Genomic DNA, 26,715 nt, shown 5'->3' on the forward strand with positions numbered 1-26,715 from the left:
CATGCCATAAAGGCGGTGCCAGCATGTTTTTAATCTGCCAAAAGCACATTCTACGATCATTCTGCACCTGCTCAGCCTATTGTTGAAGTGCTCTGTCCAGGTTTCCCATGTAAGGCTTCATGAGCCATGGGAGTAAGGAGTGCACTGGGTCTCCCAGGATCACTATGAGGATTTTAACATCCCCCACTGAAATCTTATGGTCTGGAAAGAAAGTCCCTGCTTGCAGCTTTCTGTACAAGCCAGTGTTCCTGAAAATGAGTGTCATATGCTCCTTCCTGGACCACTTTGCATTGATATCAGTGAAACACCCACAGTGATCCAGAAACGCCTGCAATACCATGGAGAAGTACCCCTTTCTAATGATGTACTCTGCTGCAAGATGGTCCAGGGCCAGAATTGGAATATGCGTGTCATCTATCGCCCTCTGCAGTTAGGGAATCCCATTGCCACAAAGTCATCCACTATTTCACACACATTGACAAGAGTCACAGTTCTTCATAGCAGGAATGCAATTAATGCCCCTGTACACTTGTGATAATGCAGCCCCAACGGTAGACTTCTGGACTCCAAACTGATTTGTGACTGATCGGTAGCAGTCTTGAGTCACCACGTTCCACACAGCGATCACTATGCACTTCCCCACTGAGAGGGCAGCTCTCATTTTGGTGTCCTTGCACCACAATGCTGGGGTAAGCTCCGCACACAGTTCCAGGAAGGTGGCTTTCCCCATCTGAAAGATCTGTAGCCACTGCTTGTCATCCCAGACCTGCATAACAATGTGATCCTACCACTTAGTGCTTGTTTCCTGAGCCCAGAACTGACACTCCACATGTTCAGTTGCTCTGTGAATGCCAGAAGTAATCTGGTGTTGTTTCTTTCCATGCAACTCTGATTCCTGTTCAGATTGGGAGTTCATGATATACTGCATGACCATCCACAATGTGTTCATAACAGTGACCACAACAACAGAGAGCCGTGCGGGATCCATCCTTTCAGACAGAGATGGCTTGCTGAAAAATGCCATGAAACGCAGTCAGAAACCCATGGAATGATGGGATGGAAAAAAAACTGCATCATGGGACATTGATCCTGCACCCATGATGCACTGCCATCCACTCCGCCTTCCCACAACTCCTAGCGGCAAAAGGTGGCAAGTAGCACTGTGGGATAGCTACCCACAATGCACTGCACTCACTGTTGATGCTAGAGCACCAACTGTGGATGTGCTCTGCTGACAGAAGTGTTGTGTGAACATGCACAAGGGATGTAATTATACCGTTTTTTGATTGTCGGCATAAATTGTATCGACAAAATGTGTAGTCTAGACAAGCCCGTAGTGTCTATTACTGGAGTTCACGGCAATAGGATCAGAGGACATAGTGATAACTTGGCCAGTAAAAGGCACAGTATGATTTGGGCAGTAAGAAATCAAGTTCTAAAGGTGTAGGAGTAGGGATATTCATTGGAGAATTCCAGGAAACATGAAAAAGTTACAGTACAGTACTTTAGGAAACTCTGAGAAATGTTATTGTCCATTTCTCTAAGCACCCAGTACTGAAGAAATGAGTCAGCTCTTCTCCTGTTTTTTTTAATTAAATATCACTCCAGCAATGACATTGTTAATAAATACAGTGGAAGGACAGCTCTGTAAGCTGAGCCGTGTGGTCACATGGCTCAGTGTGCTAGTTTTATTTTTAACATCCAAAATCACTTGATATACCTTTCTACTTGGGCTTGCTCTTTCGCCCCCCATTCTTGCCTTCTACTTATCCCTAATCACCTCACTTCAACCCAGCTGAGAAAAACCAAGAGAACAAGTGTCTTGGATACAATCACAGCGACTGTATGATCAAGGTAAGGCTTTACAAATAGGAAACAGTCTTGTTTTTTATTAATCAAAGCTTATGCTAATACTACACAGCCAAGCCTTAATCAAGGTAAAAATCTACAAAACAACCTCAGTGGCTAGAGTAAAAAAAAACCTCACAGCCAAATTTTTCAAAAGTGTTCGCTTATGTTTCCCCATGTTAAGTATCCTCACACCTTCTTGTCAAACCATCTTAAATGGGCTATCTTGATTATCACTACAAACATTTTTTTTCTCCTGCTGACAATAGCTCATCTTAATTAATTAGCCTCTTAGAGTTGGTAGGGAACTCCCACCTTTTCATGTTCTCTGTATGTATATATATCTCCTCACTATACCTTCCATTCTATGCATCCGATGAAGTGGGCTGTAGCCCACGAAAGCTTATGCTCAAATTAATTTGTTAGTCTCTAAGGTGCCACAAGTACTCCTGGTTTTTTCACTCATGCTAGATGGCCCTGCTTTTGGATGCTTAATGTGAGGTACCTTAGCCTAGATCCACAAAGACTTAGGCACTGCAAAGCTCAGTGGTGCAGTGCCTAACTTTTAGGTAACTTGCTGGGCAGTGGACTTCTCACCCTGCATGAGGGGTGCAGGCTCCCTACACAGTGTATGGGGAGAGTTATGTGCTTAAGAATGGGGTTCACAGCAGCCAGCAAGCTGAGTGGGTAGCTACCTCAGACAGCCAGTAGAAAATGCTGAGGAGAGGGGTTAGGCCTAACCAGTGTTAGACACAACGTAGGTCTTTGGGTGCCTATCTCTGCTCAGGATTCACAGCCATGGAGATAAGCACCTAAGCAAGGTCATCTCTTTCTCAAGAATAAACAGAGAGACTTCCATGCTATCGTAGCCAATAGCCTGGTGGTTAGAGTACTCACCTGGGATGTAGGTAAACCTGTTTTCAAATACTTGCTTTACCTGATTTGGAGCAGAGACTTGAACCTGAGTCTCCTATATCCCCAGTGAGTGCCCTAGCCACCAGGTTATTCTCAGTCTCCTGTTCAAGCTGTCCACTTTGTATAAATAATTAATTCATTGGAGCAGGGACTTAAATCTCCCATGGCCTAGCTGAGTGCCCTAGCCACCTGGCTATCAAGTCAGTCTCTTTCTTTTTCTCTTTGGCCCAATTAATATTTAACTGTTTAACACAAAGTGGAACAGTTGCAACAGTGGAGAGAGACCAACCCCCAGAATACCCAGTAGCCTGGTTGGGGCACTCCCCTGGGTGGTGGGAGACCCATTAAGTCCCTGCTCCAAACCAGGCAGGGTAGAAATTTGAAAACAGGTCTCCCATGTCCTGGGTGAGTGCTGTAAGCCTGAGCTTTTGGGTATTCTGGGACACACACATTTTTTGCCAATATTCCTGCTCTGGCTGCTTCAAGCCATCTCTAGTGTGGGGCCTGAACCAGTAAGCATGTTCTGAGAACCACCTGTGGAAATGTAGGCACCTAAGGGACTATACCACAGAAATAGTGACACCTAGGGAATGGGTGCCTCCAAGTTTAGGTGGCAGCTGAGCAGGGGTTTTGAGGATCTCAGTGGTGCCTAAATGTTAGGTTTGTGAATCTAGCCCCTTGTGCTTGATTTCTTATCACCGCTGAAAATATTGGTCTTAAGCTTTATTGTTTTTTTCTCATGATCTGTACAAAATGTGAATATTTTTAAGGGATCAGAACAATTGCACCATTTCTTGAACAGTGCTGGTTAGGTGACATGTGAATGGCAAAACACTTTTCCTTTCTAAAGGGTCAGATTCTGAATTCAGTTACCTTGTCGTAAATTGAGATTAGCTCAGTTTAAATCAGTAGAGTTACAACACTAATTGAGATTAAAAAAATCCACAAACCCTCTCTAAATTAGAATTTTCATGAGGTTGCAGAAACAGACAGGCGAAGGGCCCTTTGGAGTTTCAAGCTTTGTAATTTTCAAAGGGTTTTGAAAATGGAATTTTAGAAAACATCCAGATACATGAGGAGCTGGAGAAGCGTCAGGAATATTATTATTATTTATTTATATTATTGTAGTGTCTAGGAGAGGACCAGGACCCCATTGTGCTATGCTCTGTACATTCAGAACAAAAAGACAGGCCCTGTTCCAAAGCACTTAAAGTCTAAGTGTAAGACAAGAGAAAACAGACGGATACTGACTGATGGTGGAGTACAAAGAAACAATAAGACAATAGTATTTAAATAGACCAGGCAGACACAGGATGGGAGAAGGGTATAACACACAAGCAGCGTGAGCAACGTGATGGCAGCAAAAATCATGTCACTTCCATGATTTTTAGGGGGATGGGGCATCAGCTGAAAGGAAAGGGAGGGGAGAGTAAGAGGGAAAGATGTGGAGTGAAGCTGAGGTGAACAGACCCCAGGGAGGGTTGGAGCAAACAGCCAATCAGCACAGGTCAGAGAAAGTCAGAACATTCTGCAGTTTTGACTGGAATGTCCAGGGGACCCAAAGTCTCTGCTTTAGCTGCTACTGCCCCTACAGGAGTCTTTGGTTGACTCCTCTTTGCAGCTCACATGGTGCTGGGGAAGGGAGGCACTGCCTGGGTCCTAGTGCCCCCACAGTGGAAAGAAAGGTCTCCCCTGCACAGTTCTGAGTCCAGGAGGGTGTTTTGGGGATGGAAGGCAGCGGCTGGGCCCATTTTACCCCTTCCTCACAGAGCAGCAATCCCTGCTTTGGCTGCTTCTAGTCCTATCAGATAGTGACTCCGGCTGGCTCTTCTGTAGGAGTAGCTTTGTGGTGCCCTGGAGCAAGCCGTTCATACGATTTATCCATTTTAGTTAGTTTTGTTGGGAGACATTTCTATATCCATAATGCAAAGCCTCACATTTTTAGCCCAATTTAGATTCTAAAGGTAACATCATAAATATAGGCAAAGCCAGTAGCACCACCTATAATTAGAGTTGGTTAACAGTGCATTTTCAATTAATAACTCTGCCAAACTTTAACTGTTTGGATCAAACTTTTCCATGCCGGTATCTGGCTTAGGCTAAGCTTGTTTGTTTGTTTGTGTTTTGTTTTGTTTTTGTTTCAATCAAAACCAGTCAGCCTCTTCCCTAGAAACAAGGTTAAAAAAATCTTGGTAATATTCTTGTTAGATTCATATAAATGTTAAAAAAAAATTCTTATTGCTGTTTTATTGAGAAGCTCAAGCCCCTGAATGTTGTAGAACAGGAATTTTAAGTTTGACAGCGGGGGGTCACCCTGGTATCAGAGGTGTGCCTTCTGTCATCCCTATATAATCTGCCACAACTTGGTCAAGTTATAAGCCTCTGGGAAAAAAAGCAGTTTGCACACACTGGGGGCATGTCCGTACTAGAAACTCTACAGTGGCACAGATGCAGTGCGGCGGCTGTGTCACTGTAGTGAAGACACATATTATAGAGACAGAAGGGTGTCTTCCATTGCTATAGCAAATCCACCTGTCCAAGAGGCAGTAGGTCAACAGAACAATTCTTCCATAAATCTAGCGGTGTCTACACTGGGGATTAAGTTGGTTTAACTACGTTGCACGGAGCAAATTTTTTCACAGTCCTGAGTAATGTAGTTAAGTCAACCTAACTTTGTAATGTAGACAAGGCCTCAGGGGTTTATTAGAGTTTGGGAGCACTATTTGCCAAAGATTCTATCTGACCAGGACTTTTTCTGCAACTGGTCCTTGCAGGCTGGGGGTGCTATTGTGGTGCCAGACAAGTAGTAAAAACCTCTATTCCTTTCATCACCATATACATTTTGACAGGTTTCCGTGTCCGCTTTTTGGGTTATGTCTTACCCTCTGGTCTCATTTTTGGCCATGTACACATTTGATGCAGTGGCCATTTTGAAGCTTTTTTATTTTTTATAGAGAACGTTAGAACTGCTTGAATGTGGGTTTTTTCACATTTAGAGATATTTTAAAGGTTAGAAGAAAAAAGTTTTTTTTCAGAAGAAAATGGGCTTTTTACACACTTTAAATAAAGTTTAGTAAACAGAGAAATAAAGTGTTAAGACACAAATGTGTCAATAGGCCTTTCTACAGAAAAATACTTTTAATGCAGTTTTGAAGTAAAGACATTAAATATTAGTAATAAAACATAATTTCAGAAATAATGTTATGGATTTAGGTTGTTTTGAAATAAAGTCTGAAAAATAATGGTATGTTTTTGAAATAAAGGCATTAAATATTGGTACCATTACATGCATTTGTAGAGAAAATAAAGTGGGGTTGGATTAAACAAGACACAAAGAGAGGCTGTAGAACAGGTGAGAAAACCAAAAGCCTTCTAGACTATTACAAGAGCAAGAGAGAGAGAGGCTGCAGAGAAAGTTTTAAAACAGGAAAGGAAGAAAAGCCTATGTCACTGACCAAGCCGCAGAGAGAAGAGAAAAGTAGCTTATGCCTTCAACTGTCACTAGCCAAATGCCAGTAATTCCAGGACAGTCAGCATGGACAAGCCACACCTGTTGCCTGAGCCAATCAGAAGCTATTCTTTAGACACGTCCTAGAATTGCATTTTCCTGAACCATTTTTAAAAACATACTTTTTTGCAAGACCTTTTAAACTGGGAGCCTATAGGTTGTGATCATGACCTTTTGCAAGACACCTACAGACTCCAAGAAGCCTGAATTGCCTTTGGGTGCACTAGCATGTGTTCAGAAGAAACCCAGGCAAGTTGTTTTAACTCCTATGGATTCCTAAAACTACCATGACTTTTTTTAGAATCATAACTCTGATAATATTGTGTTTCACCAGAAACACCTACAAGACCTCCTCATGGTAACTTGTGGTTGTCATTATATATATATATATATATATATATATATATATATTTAAAGAAATATAATAAGGTGTTATCTGTTAATCAGATTTTAAAATTTTATACAGATGACTTAGCAGAAAATGACCACAGGGTGGCGCAGTTTGTAAAAGGAAAAAAAGGCATGTCCAGAGGTGTCCAAAACACATTTCAACATGACCAGACCTGTCTTTCATGTTGTGAGTTTGAAGATTTATGGTCTGGCTTTGATAAGCAGTTTTCAAAGCACCAGCTTTCTCCACACATGGCTAAACATACTTGTAAGGGGTATTTTGCCTCTTAAAATGGTATGGGCTTGGTAACAAATACTACTTTTTATGTTCTGTTTTCAAAATGTTTACATAGGACTACTCAGGAGGGGGAAGGCCTATTTTCAACCTGTAGGATTTGGAGGTTGAAGCATTTAAATCCACCAATAGGTGCCCATAGGGTTTTTTAGTAGCATCCTTAAAAGCCTCCAAAAAGAATTGTGTCTTACCATGGGTACATTTGACATGCCAACATGGCAACTTGCTGTTTATTTAGTGGGTTTTTTAAGAGAATCATGTATTTTATATTTCAATTAATTGTATGGCTCTCTTTTCCCTGGAAAAAACACATTTTGCACAATGTACATAATATTTAGTTTCCTGAGGCGTATGTATTTTGTAAAGGCTTTCTTGATTTGATTGCTTTCAGAAGCAGATTCCAACAGGACATCTATAATCACCATATTCTCTTTATTACTAGGAAATAAACATTAATTTTTAAGCATCAGGGGGTAGTTGTGTTAGTCTGTGAGGTTTTTTACCCACAAAAGCTTGTGCCCAAATAAATCTGTTAGTCTTTAAGGTGCCACCGGACTCTATGTTGTTTTTATTCATTCTTAAAAGTACCAGGTAAACCGTACAAAAATGTGACATATGGAAATACATATAACAACTCTTTATACAACTGTTACCAACAACTCTAACACCTAACAATATTTCAGGCATGCAAACTGTCTATTACTATTTTCTAACAATTTTTTAAAAGAATTTTCCTGAATTTGAAGGGCCACAAAGCAAATAGGAAAAAGGATGGACAAATTAGATGTGATTCTGCATAATAATCAATACCTTTATGGCAAGGTTGTAAAATCTGCCTTGAGGGTTCTTTTATCGTAAATGACTTTCTGGGTATTTTAAAGAATTCTTGTCTCTATCAACCAGTGTTTTTTCATCCTCAGAATCCCATGCTGCTGTATCACAGTCTCTTTTAGGTCCTCCCCTTCAGGATTCAAACAGTAGTCCTGCATGAAAGCTTTAAATTCCCAGAATTAATTTTCTCAGTATTCCCCATGTTCAGCATGCTCCTCTTTACTTTTGTACAGGCCTTACCTCCGGCTAGTGTATACCTGTATGTTGTAGGCCCTGCAGATACAGACTCCACAATGTTCATCTGGTGGTATCTTGCCAGTCAGATCACCTAAATAATCCCCTAGGCATGGGTTCCACTCCCCTTCTTTACTCACAAAAATCACAGAATCAGTATCATAGTACAGACAACACTCCTGTAAACGATCTAACAGCCAGTAGAGCTCTAGCCTGGCATAAATGGAGGTGAAGCACACTATGAACACAAGAGTGTTGCTGGAATGGGTGCACCGTTCTGTTGCATACTTCCAGCACACTATGGCCATATCAAGGAGAGGAGGGTTAGTGTTGTTAGGGGGATAGCAAGCAGCAAAATCCTGCCTGCATATAGAAGAACACACAGCATTTTGAGCGGCATGAGCCCGTATTTCACCACAGCTCAAAAACGTCTGTTCTCTTATATGTGCCACAGGATTCTTTGTTGCTTTTATGGCCATATCATCATTGATAAACTTGCATGATGACTCTTCATAATAAGACGCAAAGATGTACCTGATGAGCTTGTCAGGGTCTGTCAGTATACTGCTGTTAGACTTCTTCGCTGGCCAAATTTTCCCTACAAGGAATTTAAAAACAGCTTTGAGATTTGTCTTTTTGCAGGGTTCTCTTTAATCTTGCTTAGATGTAAATGCATGACTTCTTTTCCATAGTACTCTGTAACATACTGGGGTTTTTTCAACTCATCCGTACGCCAGTGAAGGAAACCAAAATCCTCTTGTTTCGGTTTGAGGTGCATTTTAATGTAGTTTGAAAACATTGTGTCATCAGACCAGTTAAAGTGCCAGACTTCATACATTTCAGTGATCTTGTACCATTTGTCTAAAGCCTCCAGCAGCTCTATCGTGCACCATGTCCCTGTTACAGCCCTCTCCTCCTGACTGTGCCTGCAGGGTTCCTTTCACCTTGTTTCTGCACAACAGGCACATGGGGGAATACTGTTTTACCATCAACCCTATATAATAGGGCAAGGAACTGCAGGCTTCTTGGAGGGTACACTTTAACTTTGGCAATACCAGTTGTGATGCTCTGACCTCAGGGGAACACCCAGCACCCCCATGTTCATCCTTGTAAAATGATTTGTGTGGCATCCAATGCAAAGTTTGTCATGTTGGGTGTCTTCGGAAGGCTCATGATGCACTGAACGTTGTTATAGTGATGCTATATTCATTGTTGTTGCAGCAATGTTATAATAATGTTATAGATTATAATATGTATATAGTTATGAGGCTGAAAATGTGTCTTCATGGTTTAAAACAAGCCCAGGCAAAAACTCTCCAAGAGGAGAGAGGCAGTTCACACCTCATCAGGGCATGTATGGGACAAACCCAGCCCAGCCTCACAGGAACAAAGGATGCTAGCCTAGGCAGCAACAAAAGGATTTACTGGACTCTTGAGTGAGTCGCCCCCCCTTCCTTTGGTCAGTTTGGGACTGCGATGAGGTAATACTCACCTGACTCTGAAGGGGAGGGGCAAAGCCAAGAGGGGAGAAAGAACATGATAAAAGGGAGAGACGTTTGCCACGCTCGTCCTCTCTCTTCCATCTATATCTATAGACACCACACTAAGTGACAGAAGTGCTGATCAAAGGGGAGAGCCTGGCTGAAGAGTAACCAGCCAGCCTGTGGTGAGAAGCATCTAAGTTTGTAAGGGCATTGAAAGTGTTCAGATCAGCTTAGAATGCATTTTGCTTTTATTTCATTTGACCAAATCTAACGTGTTATGTTTTGACTTATAATCACTTAAAATCTATCTTTATAGTTAATAAATCTGTTTGTTTATTCTACCTGAAGCAGTGTGTTTGGGTTGAAGAGTGTCAGAGACTCCCCTTGGGATAACAAGCCTTGTACGTATCAATTTATTTGTTAAATCGACAAACTCATATAATCTTGCAGCATCCAACGGACATAACTAGATACTGCAAGACGGAGGTTCCTAGGGTCGTGTCTGGGACCGGAGATATTGGCTAGTGTCATTCAGTTGCACAATCCAAGGAGCAGCTTACATGCTAGAGGCTGTGTGTGAACAGCTCAGGAGTGGGGATTCTCGCAGCAGAGCAGGGTAAGGCTGGCTCCCAGAATCAAGGATTGGAGTGACCTAGCAGATCACCAGTCCAGATAACACCAGAGGGGAACATCACACCAATGGACTATCTGAGATCTCCAAAATCCTCCCACATGATGACAGGGTGCCCCACAGGGTACTTCTTAGTATTGTTAACAAAAGGGCAGAAACTGGTAAAATGATAGTAATTTGCTTCCTGGGCTGCAGTTTGTAATACAGACAGATAGCATTTGGTCTACCTCTGAAAGTAGGACAAGAAGCAATAAGCTTAAATTGCAACAAGGGCGGTTTAGGTTGGACATCAGAAAAAACTTCCTAACTGTCAGGGTGGTTAAGCTCTGGAATAAATTGCCTAGGGAGGTTGTGGAATTGCCATCGTTGGAGATTTTTAAGAGCAGGTTAGACAAACACCTGTCAGGGATGGTCTAGATAATACTTAGTCCTGCCATGAGTGTAGGGGACTGGATTAGATGACCTCTTGAGATCTCTTCCAGTCCTACAATTAAGATGCATCACTTTAAAAATAAACAAACACTATTTTTGAAATGCTAGGGTAATGTATCTTAAACATTTTTTCCTGCTAAATCTCCACAAAACATCCCTTAGATTATAAAGGTGGATCTTTATGTCCTGTCGCAGGGATTTTCATCTCAGTCAAAAATGATCAATGCGTTTTTTCCCCATGTTAAACTTTTAAAAGTTTTAACAAACTTTATATGGTTTAACAACATTTAAATTTTTAAACATTTCAGAAAGAAAGGGTGTGGGGAAGAAATAGCCTTCTTATCTCTTAAAAATGTTATACATATTCTATAAAGTATCTAATGCTTTCTTTACAGTTTACAAGTAATACGTTTTAGAGTAGTTTTTCTTTAGGCAAAACTTTAAAAAGCAAGTAAACACTTTAAAAAAAGGCTAGTATATTATACAAAAACTTCTATGTATAGTGTCAGTCTTTTCATTCATTTGTTTAAAGAGATTTTTTTTTTTTTTTTTAAACAGGCCAATGGTCCAGAACCACACCCCTTGGTGCATTGTAATTGGTTCCGAAAAAGACAGTTTTAGAACATGTGTAAAGAATAGCTTCTGATTGACTCAAGCAAGAGGTGTGGCTTGCAAGGCTGTCCTGAAATTACTAGCATTTGACTAGGGGCAGCTAAAGGGGTAAACTAATTTTCTTTTCTCTCTGGTGCTTGGTCAGGAACACAGGCTTTTCTTCCTTTCCTGTAATTTTAAAACTCTCTGTAGCCGCTCTCACTTGATTTTCTCTCTCTTTCTATAACAGGCTGAAAGGCTTTTGCTTTTCTCGGCTATTCTACAGCCTCTCTCACTTAATGTCATGAATAACCCAACCCCAACTTTATTTTTTCTAAAAATAGATGTTCTATAACCAGTGGTGAGCTGGAGCCAGTTCCCACCAGTTCCCAAGAACCGGTTGCTAAAATTAGACCTCCGTGGAGAACCGGTTGTTAAAGGGCCAGGGGGTGGGCAAAGAACTCCAGTCCGCAGGCCGGACCATCCTGTTGCTCCCAGGATTCCCAGCTGGGGAGGCTGAGGTTCCCCCAGCCCCTCCCCTGTTTCCCCCCAGCTGCAGCGTAGCCAGCCGCCGGCATCAGCTGGGTAACTCAGCTGAGCTCCTGAGTTGTCCTGCTGCTTTGAGCTGCAGGCAAGGTAAGGGGGGGCGCTGCAAGCTCCAGGGCCGTTGGGGGGGGCAATTTTCCCCAGGCCCTGCAGGGGCCCCTGGCCGCATGAGTATGTCTCCCCCTGCCCCTCCCCCGCTTCCCTCCCTTAAATCAAAACTTTTTATAGGGAACCAGTGTCCAGTTTTGGGCCCCACACTACAAGAAGGATGTGGATAAAAGGAGGAGAGAGAGAGAAAGGGCAAAGGGGGACAAATAGGCATGACTTGAGGAGCACATGAGAGATGAGGAGAGGCTGAGGGATAGGAGAGAAGAGAGAAGAAGAAGATGGATTTGGGGATGCTGCTGCTTGGGGGGGGTTCCAAAAGGATGGGATGGAGAGTTCTCTCAGTAGTAGAAGATGAGAGAAGAAGAAAGAATGGTCTCAAGTTGAGAGGGAGAGAGAGAGTTGTTGGACATTAGGAAAACTTTTTCACTAGTAGGTGGTGAAAGACTGGAATGAACCTACCTAGGAGAGGTAGTGGGGAATCCCCTCCCCCTTTTTTTTTTAGTCAGGCTTGACAAAGCCCTGGCTGGGATGATTTAGTTGGGTTTGGTCCTGCTTTGAGCAGGGGGTTGGACTAGATGATCTCCTGAGGTCCCTTCCAACCCTGAGATTCTATGATTCTATGATTCTAACCGGTTGTTAAGATTTTGGCAGCTCATCACTGTCTATAACTAATATTTAAAGCCTTTATTTCAAAAACTGTATACAAATATTTCTCTAAAAAGGCCTGTTAACACATTATTTCTGTTTGCTAAACTATTTAAAATGTATAAAAAGCTTTTCTCCTGAGGGAAAAAAAAGGGGGGGTCTTTTATTCTAACCTTTAAAATGTCTTGAAATGTGAAAAATACCCAAGCAGTCCTAATGTTTCCCATTAAAAAATTAAAAAACATTTTCAAAATGGTCGCCACATCATGTGTGTAAATGTCCAGAAATTAGATCAAACCAAAAGGGGACATGGCAACCTGTCAATTTATTTGGTGGTGGAATGTACGGAGCTCTTTACTACTCAGGCACCTGAACTGAGATCAGGGAGTCTGTCTCTTCTGTGCTCTCAGTGCCCTGGCAATGCCCAAGCAGCATGTAAGACAAGGAGCGCACAGCCTGTCTCTAATGAGAAGTGAGGAACAGAGGTGGGGCTGGAAGTAATAGGAGTAGAAGGGAACCAGGGCATAAGCTGAGGGGAAGGGATAATAGGGGCTGTGCTAACATGGACAATAGCTGGGGATAGGAAATGGGAACCAAGGAAGAACATGCCTCAAAGGAGAGAATAAAGAGGACTAGAAACAGGGATGGAAGCTGGGGTATAGGGGCAAAAGGGTCTATAACATTCAGGAGAACACTCCTCTCCAGAACCTCTAACTGAACCCAGAATTTCTGGATCACTGCATTCCTTTGCTGTCTAGCAAATAGCTAGCTGGGACTCCTACTGACAAAGTCTGTCCCATCCTTTTTGTGCCTGGTTCATGCAGAGCCTGCTATTGTTCTCATTTACTCAGTTTTTCATGTGGTCGAGGTCTGTGCTTTGGGTCTAAGGAAAGGAACGGCATTTGTTTTTCATTTTAAAAAACAGCTTACTTAGAAATTACTGTCTCAGTTCTGGAGTTAGCTGCTCCTTTGTGGTCTCCTCAAGGGTGCCCCTTTAAGTCTTACACCTCCAGCCTTCACTTCTGTATGGGCAGATATCACAACACTCTCCCTCCAATCCAGCAGCTGAGGCTTGCAGTGCCTCTACTTCAGTGACTGTTCTAGCAGGTTTAACCTTAGTCCAGCCCTGGCTATTTGTTCTCTCTCAGGGTTACCAGTGGCCAGCCAGCTTTCACAGAGCACAGTACATTTATTTTAGGAAAAAGCATTACAGACGAAACATCATAAAATGATGTCTACCCTCGCTAGTTGCAGCTTCTCTTGCTCTGTCTGTAGATTCCTCCCTGCTAATATCTTCCAGATGGAGACCCTGGCAGGTTCCAGTCCTTTAAACCCTTCCAGCAAGGTTTGCCTTTTGTGTATCGCCTCATGTCAGTTTTTGGTTCAAAATGAGGGACTTCTTAGCTAGTTTAGGCTGACCCTTTATATCAGGGGAGGGCAAACTATGGCCTGCGGGGGGAGAATCCAGCCCATCAGGGATTTCAGTATGGCCTGTGGGATTGGCAGCCCCATGGCGCAGTGGGGCTGAGGCAGGCTCCCTGCCTGCCCTGGCTCTGCGCTGCTCCTGGAAAAAGCTGGCACCACTTCCTGTGGCCCCTGGGAAGAGGTGGGGGCAGAGAGCTCCATGTGCTGCCCTTGCCTGTAGGCACCGCCCCCCACAGCTCCCATTAGCCAGGAACAGGGAACGACAGCCAATGGGAGCTTCAGGGGTGGTATCTGCAGGCAGGGCAGTGCACAGCAGAGCCACCTGCCCCACTTTACCCCCAGGAACCACTGCCGGATGTGATGGCCACTTCCAGGAGCAGCACAGGGCCAGGGCAGGCAGGGAGCCTGCCTTAGCCCTGCCGCATGTTGCTGCCACCCCAGAGCCACTCGCAGTAAGCAGCGCCAGGCCAGAGCCCACACCCTGAACCCCTCCTGCACCCCACACACAAATCCCCTGCCCTGAGCCCCCTCCTTCACTCTGCACCCCCTCCTACACCCCAAACCCCTGCCCCAGCCCTACATTCATAGAATCATAGAATACCAGGGTTGGAAGGGACCTCAGGAGGTCATCTAGTCCAACCCTTGCTCAAAGCAGGACCAATCCCCAGAAACATTTTTGCCCCCAATCCCTAGATTTTTGCCCCAGATCCCTAAATGGCCCCCTCAAGGATTGAACTCACAACCCTGGGTTTAGTAGGGCAATGCTCAAACCACTGAGCTATCCCTCCTGATTGCCGTCTCTGGGCTTTGGCCACTTTGAGAGACGCTGGTGAGGCAACCCAGGCCCACCCACTACTCAGGGTCCCAAACCAGTGACCCTACAAATAGCCCCAAGCTGTTTCCACTTCTCATGTAGCCCCTTCCTTTTCACCATTCCCTCAGGACCTTGTCCCATACCACTTTCCCTGCAGAGTTTGACTGCCTTCCAGTCCTTCTTCCCCCTCCTGATGTCAGACAGCAACTGATCCACATCTGCTCAGGCCCCGCAGCCCCTTTTAACTGAGCCTGCTGCACTCTGATTGGCTGCCTCCCTGCATCCTCTCCAGGCAGGCCTGGCGGACCCATCTTCACTGCTCCTTTTCTGGGGTGAGGTGTGGTTGAACCAAGAGGCTTCCAGCAGAGGGCCTCAAAGTGCCTCGTACACCCTGTCATACAAACTTTCTTTTGACTGTTCAGAATTGATGATCATGCTATAAGTTTTTGGAAAGATCATTTTCTCTTAATTTGCCATCAGATTTCAGATGATAGTGCTACACTTTTATTCAAAAGAGAATTTTCATAAGATTTTACAGTAAGATCTTGGATTTGACATATGAGCTCAATGTCTTAAGTTATCAGTGATCCACACGTAGCTAACATAGCAAACAAATGTACCACTTTTGGTCCATCAACTAAAGCTGATTTAATTTAGGATAAACGAAAAAAAATTATAATTCATTTATAAACTATGTGTTATTGACACTAAATAGACTTGTTCCAGAGACAGGCAACTCTGCTGCTAAAATAGCAGCTGTATATTTGTCAACCCTTCTTGGTTTACTGTCATGACAATTTAAAAATAAATATTAGTTACCAAAGTGGACAGAACATGGCCACTGACACACATCCTCTCACTCCATTTTAGTTTGAGCATGGCTCAAGTAAACTTTTAATTTTTTATTCCACTCTTCTGTAATTATTTGCCAGTTGGAAGGAACCTGAGAAATAAAACTCATTTTAAATTTTAAGTATGGTTAGGTTTAGAAAACTGCGTCCTTATTTAAGTGTGTCCTTACTGAGTGTGCCTTAGAATTTTATCTTCAGACTTTACTGCCAAAAAAAGTTTTATATCCTGTTAGCATTTCAGAGCTGATATAGCTACTGGAGAATGAGCTGAGATCTATTGTGCCTTGGGTATCAGCAACAACATCATCAGCTATTGTCTGAATATGGAGCTTCTTTTTACTAATAAAATGATGTACAAGGAGAGAGGGGAAAAAACATCTTGAAAGTTCCTGGTGGAGTTTGTGGCTAAATTATAAAAAAATCCTCTTTTGTCTTGTAAATTGAAAAAAAATTGATATACACTGAAAGATGTGTAAAATAATTGTTCTGATAGAAAAGCACAAAAATTAAGGATGGGCCAATATTAAGACACAGATCTGATTCAGTTCCATTTCTTCTAATGAAAACATCTTACACCAATTTTTCACACCAGTGTCTTTGATGGAGTTCTGATTTGCCCTAGTATAAGTGAGAGCAAGATCAGGCCCAGAAACGTTCCAAAAAGAACTTTCTGTGTTGGTGGGGGACAGGATGAGACCTGCATAGGTTATTACTGACATAGATGCTTATGTGCTTTGGTCCCCATTCAGATATATATGTATCTACCAATTATTCCTGACCTGGATTTAGTCTCCCTGTGGAAAGCATTGTTCATATGTTTGTTTTTATTGGTGTATAACACCAGTCCTCCTGTGACCTTATGCAAGTCATGGCTGAGACTATTTTCAGAGATTACAGTTGCAGCGAAATATGGCAAGAATTAGCATAGCAGTGCTGCTGCCAGTGAGAAATAAATGGGTTGGTGTCTCTTGCTCCTGTGAGCACTTCAAATATAGATAAAACTAAATTCCAAGAAAGATGAAAGAAACATCTCATCTTCTATAGTATGTGAATCTAGGAACTGCCAAACTGGATCAGACCACTGGTCCACCTGTTCCAGTACCAGACGCTTCCAAGGAAGATATAGGAAACTCCATAATGGACAATTACAGAATAAGCAGCAAAGAATCCTGTGGCACCTTATAGACTAACAGATGTTTTGCAGCATAAGCTTTCGTGGGTGAATACCCACTTCTTCGGATGCAAGCTTTGCTGCTTCTACAGAACCAGACTAACACGGCTACCCCTCTGATAATTACAGAATAATCTGCTGTAAAGTGGTCTGTGCACCACCTGTAGCACCCTCTTGTGTCAGGCTGTGATATTGCAAGGAGCCCCTGTCTCTGGCACCTCCTGGAGGCCATCTCTCTCTGACCAGGTCTTCTGGGGCTCAGCCCTCCAGCCAAGTTCAGTCCCCTTTCAGAGAATCAAAAAGGTCCAAACAAAAACAATTCAAAGTAATAATTATTTTTCAGCCCCTCTCGGGCTAAACTAATGGCTAGTTCTTTCACAGCAGGATTCCCAATACTACCTCCCTCCTCCAAGGGCTCTGGCAGTTTACCTCTGGGGATCTCCCTGTTCCCACTTACAAGCTCTATCCCAGGACTTCTCCCCCAGGAGACTAACCTGCTCCCTGTGGGTTTCTTCTATCCATCATGGGCCTAACTAAGGGCTTCCACCACAGGAGTCTACTCTGCTCCCCTGGGGTTTCTTTACCAGATCTCGCTCTCTCCATCTTGCTCCCTTCCCCAAAGCCAGTTTCCATCTGTAGGTCTCTGGCCTGGAGACTCACCCCAGCTGTCTTCCCAGAGGCTAGTGAGAAGAGCTCTGCCACTGTCTCCATTCTCCTGGGATCTTGACAATTATCTTGGGCTTCTTACTGTCAGCTCCAAGCCCTCCTTCAGGGCTTGGCCTCACAGCGGCCTACCCTGCTTCCTATGTCTAAGGGGACTCTTGGCCCCTTACTAAAATTCACTGGGGGGGGCACTAGTTGGCTAGCTCCCACTACCAAAAGAAAGGGGAAGGGTTGATGGGAAATCAGTACCAATGATGGAGGCCAGTGCTCGAGGTCAGCCTGGCTGACAGGGTGGGCAGGCTAATGAGGGAGTCAGGAGGCCAGGGGGTCCTGTCCTCTGTGTGAGCTGGAATTGCCTGGGTCAGACAAAGTGGGGCTGAGCTAACGAGAGAGCAGGAGCCTGAGCTGAGCTGAAAAGCAGAGCCCCGCCAGCCAAAGAGAGCCAGAGAAGCAGCCCAGGGAGCAGGTCAGTTCTGGGAGCAGAGCTGCAGCAACCAGAGCCTCTGGGGCCAGAGGAGCAGCCCAGGGGGCTGCGCTGAAGGCAGAGCAGCAGAAGTGCTGAGGCAGGCTGGGGCTGGGGCTGAGGCAGGAGCTGGAGCAGTCCGAAGCCAGGTGCAGTGAGCAGTTGGGGAAACTGGGGGGGGACCATGGGCAATGGGCCCAGTGCAGGGAGATGCCCCCAGCCAAGAGGCCTTGCAGGACAGACTTGGAGGGCGAGCATAACCTCGATGGGGTTGGGGCAATGCTGGGAAGAAGGGTCTTGTCACCTAAATCCTGAGGGCATGTGGCCACCACCAGAGCAAGTGTCCAACCCATGGCATCCCTGAAGCACAGCAAGGGCCTGAGAAGTAGGCCTGGAATGTGTGAGGAACAGACTGTGAACTTTCTTTACATTCCTGCGACGCTGTTTGTGGTTCCCCTGTACCCACAGAGTGGGGGTGCTGAGAGCCATTGAACCAAACTAAACCCTGTATGTAATGGAAACCACTTCCAGACAGGGAGTGCTGCAGCATCCCCCTCAATCCTAGTTCCAGCATCTATGGCAGGGTTATGTGTTTTCCTTTAACTTTTCCTATTTTTTCCTTCTTTTTTTTACATTAGTTGCTGTTTAATAAATTGTATTTTCTTTGAACTATATGTAATGATCAGTGGGTCAGGCAACATCCAGTGCAGAGGGAGCACCCCGGAGTGGGGACACCCTAGCCCAGGGGTGGCTAACCTGTGGCTCCGGAGCCACATGCGGCTCTTCAGAAGTTAATATGTGGCTCTTTGTATAGGCACCAACTCCGGGACTGAAGCTACATGCGCCAACTTTCCAATGCTCACTGCTCAACCTCTGGCTCTGCCCCCACTCCACCCCTTCCTGCCTCCTCCCCTGAGCCGTCCGTGCCCTCGCTCCTTCCACTTCCCCCCCAGAACATCCTGCACCCCATGAAACAGCTGATTGGGACGTGCGGGGAGGTGCTGATTGGGGGGCTGCTGGTGGGTGGGAGATGCTGCGAGCGGGTGGTGGGAGCTGCTGAGGGGCTGCTGACATATTACTGTGATGCTTTGGCAATGTACATTGGTAAATTCTGACTCCTTCTCAGGCTCAGGTTGGCCATCCCTGCCCTAGCCCCTGTCCTAAGTGACCACGACAAGGTTGAGGGTCGAGTCCCCCAGGAATCCTGGGCCCAGCCTTGTTGTGGTTATGAGGATTCTGCCACACAGGAGAGTAGAGGGGGAACCCTTGAGGTCAGGCAGACCTCTGAGTACAGGGAGCGGGAGCGAGGACTCAGATCCTTTTGCTAGCCCGTTCCACCTGGGTAGTGTATAAGCCAGGAAAGTTCCCCACAATAGTGGGACCATTCACCTGCTTACATAACGGCTCACTTCTAGCCTGCAGTAGCTGCATCACTTCTCCTAACAGAACTCCTTTCTCTGCCCCCCCCCCTTCCTTTTCAGCAACCTTTCCTTTATAGTGGTCTAGCTGCCTCTGTGTCTAGCTCAGCTGCTCCATTACTAATTAGCTAAAAGGGCACCACTTGGAGCACCTGGTGGCTTTCAGTTGTAGCCCGCAGAGTTTTCCTGGGCCAGTTAGGCCCTAATTCTTCTGAAGGGCCATTGGCCCCGTGACATCTGCCAATGAGGGAACTATTTCATCTCTACTTTTGTAGGAATGAAAAGATATTAATAAACTACACCTAAATTTATAAATCTGCTAAAACTGGCTCTTTCCCTGTGTGCTGACACAGATTGGGTAAACAGGACTAATGATTCAGAATGTAAGTTAATCACAAGGCAGAGGGTCAAGAATGAATTTTTTCTTCTAGCATGCAGTATTGGTTTCACCTCTCTGAATCAACAGGTATTGGTCACTGCCAGAGACAACAACGGACTAGTTCAGTGCTGCAGATCCCATGAGAGTTGAGAATCTAAGCTGAAGAGGTGATGAGAACCAATGTTGAGGGCCAAATTTTATTATAGTTGTATGTACTGTAGTGACTATAGATCCCACCAAGCAGTGTCCTATCTAGATCAATTTCCTTCCCTTAGTATTTTTATTGATTCCCTCTTGCTAATTGTGAAAATGCTACTTCTTTGTGGGGAAGAACACCAACTACAAGATTCAAAGCATGTGGATGAAGCAGCATTATGTATCATTTCTTCCCACAGGACTTGAGCTCACTTTCTGTGAGGCATCTGCTGTTCTTGGGGATAGGATGGTAGAATCTGAGTTTCTTGCATAGTAATGCAAAACACTAACATCTCAGCACCAGCACTGGTTGTATGGGTGATCAACCACAGTGGTTGCCTGGAGCCTCAATTTCCAGGGGGCATTGGACCGCTGTGATGCTCAGTTTTCATAATTTTTATTTATTATTATTTTTATTTATTTATTTGTTTGTTTGTTATTATAGCTCGGTTTCTGGGGGCAGTGGGGATGCTGAAAACATTTTCCACCTTGGACAGCCAAAAGGCTAGCACTACTCTTGAGGGGCATTGTCACCATTGTATTTGTTTAGTTTACTGAAACCCAGAAGTCTTCATTATTTGACTAATTATTTGCATTTTTTCCTCAGAGACAAACTGGACAGTCTGCCGGAATTATGGTAGGTGCTTTTGGGAAGGAAGTGTGATTTCCTTGTAAGACACTACCAGTAAAATTGTCCATATCCTTTTCTTCATCCTGACAACATAAAAGGTCCCCCCACTTTGTATATTTCTGTTATGTATCAAAAGAAAAGAAGGGAACTGTTTATAGATTTAACTACAGTTCCTCCTAATCATTGGCTTTTTCCCTCCCCAAATGAAATATGGGTATGAACCAGGTTGAAATGTAGTCTTGTGGCTAGAGCAGGGGAAGTCCTGCATTCTCTTCCTGTCTCAGCAACTTCCTTGGGATAAGTCATTGACATCAATGGGGCCTGTTTGTGCTTGGCATTAATCTTTGTGTTTCAGTTGCCCCATCTGTAAAAGGGCATAATAATAGGTGACTCCTAGAATTATTTTCATGCTCCATTAATTGTTTGCAAGGCACTTTGAAAACTGTTCTGGAAAGGTCTTACACAAATACAAATAATTATTTTTATATGACTAAACTCATTTAATTTACAGCTGTGAGATTAATTGAAAGCACAATCATAAAAGAAAGGTAGATAAGCAGCTCATTTCATACAAAACTAGTAGCCTGGTAACCTGCTTGGTTTTTGTAAGTTCTAAAAAATAAAGCAAGCCTGAGCAAAAGCAGCCATGATTAGGCATATCAGAAATGTCAAATATGGCCTTCCTTGGTTTCGCTGGAAGATTTATAGTAGAGCTCAAATATATACTGTGAACCTTCTCACACCTTACCTCCAACTGATTGGAATTTAATAAACAACTCTGTTACTGATGCACGAGGAAGACTAGAATGCAGCTCACTCTTTCAGAGCTGTGCTGCTCCGCTGGACTAACAAGAGTAAAGAGCAGTAATGGTTTATTTACATTACCATTATTAACAGATATGACTTTGATACATACAAGGACCGGATCCGATATGTAAGCAGGTGTCATTTTTATGTAATCACTTTTCAGACTAGAATGACATTTTAGACTTGGCATGTAGAAGTCAAGCAACTTCCGTCTGTGGTCAATATGCTTCTTTAGGCAATAACTGTGTTTTCTTTTTGTCTTCTCTTATCTATGATGTTCATAGGGCAGGGCTCAGAAAGCCAGCCCTGGACAGCACAAGCACTGTGAGAAATGTTTCAACCGGCAATGCCAAGTCCCAATCGAGCTCACCATCTCCTGCTTAGTGATCAACTGCCATTCACGCTGTGGAGCTGCCTTTCATATGTGTAAACAGGAAGAACACCAACTCCTATGTCCCCTAGAGCAGGTGTCATGCCTCAACGCAGGTTATGGCTGCCCTTTCTCCATGGCCCGTTTTAAGCTGGCAAAGCACCTTCAAGTCTGTCCAGCCAGTGTTGTCCACTGCTCTATGGAATGGAATCGCTGGCCAAATATAGACTCAGAAACCATTCTACATAAGAACATTATGAAGGAGCCACATAATGAGCAGTGTCTGGATACAGCCCTAGCCCTCAGAGATCAGAAGATTCTTTTTAGGACTCTGAAAATGGTGCAGCTGTTTCCAGAATGGAGAGAAGATGATAAAATGGAAGAACCAATAGCTGGAGCTGCAGGTTTGGAAGAAGGAGCCGTTGGAGGAATAGCATGTGATTCTAAAGAAGCTGATGGCCAAGTTGCTGAGCTTACCCAACAGGAGCGTGAGGATTTGGCAAAGGATAAGAAGGGGATAGATCTAGTAAGTTACAAAGCCTGGGAGAACATGTTTAGCAAAGAGCTTTCAGCACTGAAGGCAACAGACTTTTCAGCAAACTCAGAAAAAAAGGAAGGGGATAGCTACAAGAAAACAGGACAGGATCTTTGTGATGGCAACCCCAAAGAGAAGACAAAGGAAGCAGCTATTGTGGAAGAACCAAAAGAAAACAAAAATAATCAAGTGAATACAGGTGCAGAAAAGACAGGTCTGGCTCCTTGGCAAGATGGGATCCTGGAGAGGTTGAAAAAAGAAGTTAACGCAGCGGATTATAACATGTACCTGGTGCATCATGGGAGAATGCTCATCCATTTTGGTCAGCTAGCTGCTTGCACACCAAGAGAGAAAGACTTTGTGTATGGGAACTTGGAGGCTCACGAGGTGAAGACTGTGTGCACCTTTAAAGTGCCGGTTAGCTATCGTGGCAAAAGAGCACGAGTTGGAGATGCCTTGGCATACAAGATAGCAACGATGGATAAGTCAGTGGATACTTCAGATTTGCAAATAAGCCTTGAGGAATTTCCTAAATCAGATACAGCCAGAAGTACACTATTGTGTGCATTGGAAAAGGAACTGAAAGGTCATGAGATCTCCGAAGCAAAGAATATTGATGGACTGTTCATGGATTTTGGGACACAAACATACAACTTTCAGGTGGAACCCTTCTCCTCTAGAGCTGTTCTAGCAGATGTTCTGGATATAAAAAGCCCACCAGAACTCCATGTAGAGCTTCATACTGAGTGTGTTACTAGAAGACATAACAAAAGCTGCTCAGCCTTCACATTCACTTGCAATCACTTCTTCAGGAGGGATGAGTTTCCTTCACATTTCAAGAATGTTCATGCTGATATCCAGTTCTGTCTAAATGGATGGTTCCAACATCGTTGTCCACTTGCTTACTTGGGATGTACTTTTGTTCAAAACCGCTTCTACCCTGCTAGTCGTAAAGAAAAGATTATCTATAGCCAGCATCTTGATACATTTGCTATTAAACCAGAAGTTGATCCTGTGCTCTCTGAAATACAGAAATGCAATTTTACAACAAGTAATCAAGGAAAAAATGAAGAATCCCTGAGCAGCCTTCCATTGGAACTTTTACAGTATATTGCTGGGTTCTTGGACAGCTTCAGCTTGTCTCAGCTGTCCCAAGTGTCTGTACTGATGAGGGATATCTGTGCCACTCTACTTCAAGAGAGAGGGATGGTCCTCCTGCTGTGGGAGAAAAAAAGATATTCCCATGGAGGTACTTCATGGAGAGCTCGCAAAAAGGCAAGTGACAGTGGTGTTTGGGAAACAAAAGATATTTGCAGGATCGTCTAATTAAAAATATAACACAAGACGTGACTCTGATGTGAACTGAGCTTTCCTGACACTTAAAGGTCACACAGAACTTTTTAGAAATTAGACTTGTATCTCTTTTGGGTTGTGTACAGTGTTTAAAGATAGCCTGAAACAACCACATCCTATTTCATAAGGCAAAAGTAAAATATTTTCAAGTAACTGTGACTGTGAAGGGAGCCCAGATTTTCACATCAACTCCTAATGTTTTCACTGATTGGAATTTACAGGGTTTTCATGAAAATTTGCTTTGTTGGGACTTGGCTGCATAAAGTATCAAGCATGGGATAGGAAGTTTCACTTCTAAGTTTAAAACTTTGGGCTTGTCTACATGGTGTGTTAGCTTGCACCAGCTGGGATGTAAATTCTAATGGACATCAGCTTGTTGCACACTAACTGGCCAGTGTGAAACCTGCTGGTGTGCACTAAAAGTTCTCTCATGTGCGTTAATGTATTACTGTTTGAAACGGGATTACATCAGAGTGCCCTAGGGAACTTTAGTGTGTCCCAACAGGGTCCACATGAGCCAGTTAGTCTGCAAACATGCTGGTGCGCATTAGAATTTATGCCCCTCTGTTGCACATTAACACATTGTGCAGACAAGCCCTTTAATATGACTATATGTACAAGGTCATACAAGAAACAAAGAGTGTGGGTCACACAGGATGGAGGACTGCATCTTGAAAAGCAGTGACTCTGAAAAGGACTTAGGCGTAAAAGTAGATAACCAAATGAACATGAGCTCTCATCTCAGTTTAAAGCTCTGTCCAAAAAGCTAATGTGAACTTTCGATGTATAAAAAAGGAAATCTCGAGTAGAAATAGGGACGTTATATTACCTATGTATATGGCAAGCAGGGGATTACCACCACATTGTTTCCAGTAGCACTGTGTCCATGTCTCGTGTCTGTGCTTCAAAAAGGACGTAAAAAATGGGTGAGGGTTTAAGCGAAGAACCACAAAAAGGTTTTAAGATCTGCCTTTGAGTGAGAGGCATAGGGAGCTCTGTTAAGTTTAAGAGGTGACTTGATCATTGTCTATAACAAGTACCTATATGGGGAGAAGATATGTAAGAGCTGAGGGCTTTTTAATCTAGCATAACGAAATCGAACAGCTGGAAGTTGAAGCTAGCCAAATGCAAATTGGAATTAGGTTAGGAATAAGTTACAACATTTTAATAGCTGGGAATCAACCAGTGGAAGAACTTACCAAGTGATGTGGTGGATTCTGCTTGATCATTTGAAATCTTTAAATCACAAGTCACAAGTTATGGGCTCTATGCAGAATAGGGTGACCAGATGCTAACTGTAAAATATCGGGACCGCTGCAGGGGGAGCGCCATTTTAATTGTTACACTCACCCATCCGGGTCTTCGGCGGCAATTCGGTGGAGGGTCTTTCAGTTGCTGACAGTCTTCGGCGGGATTTCAGCAGAGGGTAATAAGTCTTGCTGCCAAAGACAGAAGCACCCACCGCCGAATTGCCGCCGAAGACCCGGACAAGTGAGTGTAACAAAAAAACAAAAACCAAAAAAAACGCCCGAAACAAAATATTGGGACAAATGGCATCCCAACCGTACTTCAGTCGGGATGTGGGACAAACTGCTCAAAATCGGGACAGTCCCAATTTTATCGGGATGTCTGGTCACCCTACTGCAGAAATTACTGTGTGAAATTTTATGGCAATGCAGGGCAGATTAGATGATCACAGTGGTCCCTTTTGGACTTAAAAATCTGTGAAGCTATTAATGGAATTCCTCTCTCACTCCTCCAGGTGAGAAGTGAGGGAGATTGGTGAAGGGAGCGCAAGGTTTGGGGATGGGACCTCACACTGCTGCTGTTCTGCTACTCTTGGACTGTTGACAGAGGACATAAGTTTACAGAGTTGTCAGTCTGGCACATTTCACCAGCACTTCACTAACAAATACAGGGAGAGGGTGAACTTTTAAACCACCTTCCAGTTCTAGGCTGATCAGGGGCCAAAACAGCCCTAGTATAATTTAGGTAGGCAGGAACCTGCTTTTAATTACAGTTCATTCTCTGGTGCTTCCTATGGGTGGCTAAGAATTTAGCACTGTCCCAGAATTTCCATACTGCTGTGTTGTGACTCTGCTCCGGCCGCCTCAGGACCACTGCCAGGAACCACCGAGCTGCGGCTGCTCCCAACACCCCCAGGACTGCCGCTCAGGCAGTTTCCAGGGCCAGCTGCACTGGCCGCTGCTCAGGCGGCCCCTGGGGCCAGCTGCTTGGACGGCTCTGGGATCAGCCACACTAGCTGCTGCAGAAGTTCTGGAGGTCGCAGGTAGTCATAGAATCAGCGACTTCTGCAACCTTTGTGACAAACATGGAGCCCTATGTATAATACCTAGTAATATGGTGTATTTATGTATTGGCTAATACTTCACCTGTTTGGATTTCTGTTACACATAACTTTAACTCCGAAGTTCTTAGATTTATAGTGCTTGGTTTTGGAATAATTATAGCATTGATCTAATGTTTTTCAAACCTATAAGTTATTCATGTATACTCTCAACCTTACTTTACTTTTTGTTTGGGATACATAGGTATGTATTTACACAAAGAGAGATATTATAAGACAGTGTATATAAAGACATTGTCCACTGATTGTCCACTGTTACACCAATCCTATGCTATCATGACTCCATTAGTCAGTTCAATAAATTAAGAGTATTGACAGTCCATTGTAATATTAGAACATCAATGTGTTTGTAAAACCTCTTTGCATTTTAATTAATGCTCCAGTCTTCTCTCCTTTATTCCCACATACTAGATCTGGCAGTTTAGCAACCTGTTCTCCCCCGTTAACAACTGGCAGTTCAGTGACGTTCCCTCCATGTCTGAACACCTGAAGATTTGTCCATTCTATGATGTGGAGCACAAGAAGGATCCATTCTTGCTGGCCAGCATGTGTGGACCCCGAAAGCGGGCTCAAGATAGCTTGGTCTCAACCTTCAGGCATGGATCCTGAATACATCCTCCTAGCTTCCTCCCCCAGATCTCTCAGAGGAGTATTGGGATCTGAGTTGTAGAGATTATTATGTGGGGATCCCATAAGAAAATTCCCTTTGGTAACACAAAATCAACCTTTTGCTGTTCTGTTTGGAATATGTTGCATCATTTCCCTTCAGTATTTTAGCAATACTAAAAAAAATAAAAATAAGATCAGTACTTCA

The 26,715-nt window shown here is 43.8% G+C and overlaps 1 protein-coding gene across 2 annotated transcripts; it reads left to right on the forward strand.

Annotated features, from left to right (window-relative positions):
• Positions 1-1,637: 1,637 nt before the first annotated feature.
• Positions 1,638-26,616, forward strand: FBXO40 (F-box protein 40). 2 transcript variants are annotated; one of them, XM_039543399.1, is made up of 4 exons: positions 1,638-1,854; positions 20,445-20,474; positions 21,560-23,455; positions 26,313-26,616. In XM_039543399.1, exons 1-4 carry the CDS (start codon positions 1,846-1,848, stop codon positions 26,508-26,510), a joined length of 2,133 nt encoding a protein of 710 aa, XP_039399333.1. In that variant the 5' UTR covers positions 1,638-1,845; the 3' UTR covers positions 26,511-26,616. The 2 variants fall into 2 exon arrangements, with proteins under 2 accessions (XP_039399333.1, XP_039399415.1); XM_039543481.1 differs by lacking the exon at positions 20,445-20,474.
• The last annotated feature ends 99 nt before the right edge of the window (positions 26,617-26,715 follow it).

The sequence above is a fragment of the Mauremys reevesii genome, linkage group 1, assembly GCF_016161935.1.
Source record: "Mauremys reevesii isolate NIE-2019 linkage group 1, ASM1616193v1, whole genome shotgun sequence".
Lineage (NCBI taxonomy): Eukaryota > Metazoa > Chordata > Testudines > Geoemydidae > Mauremys > Mauremys reevesii.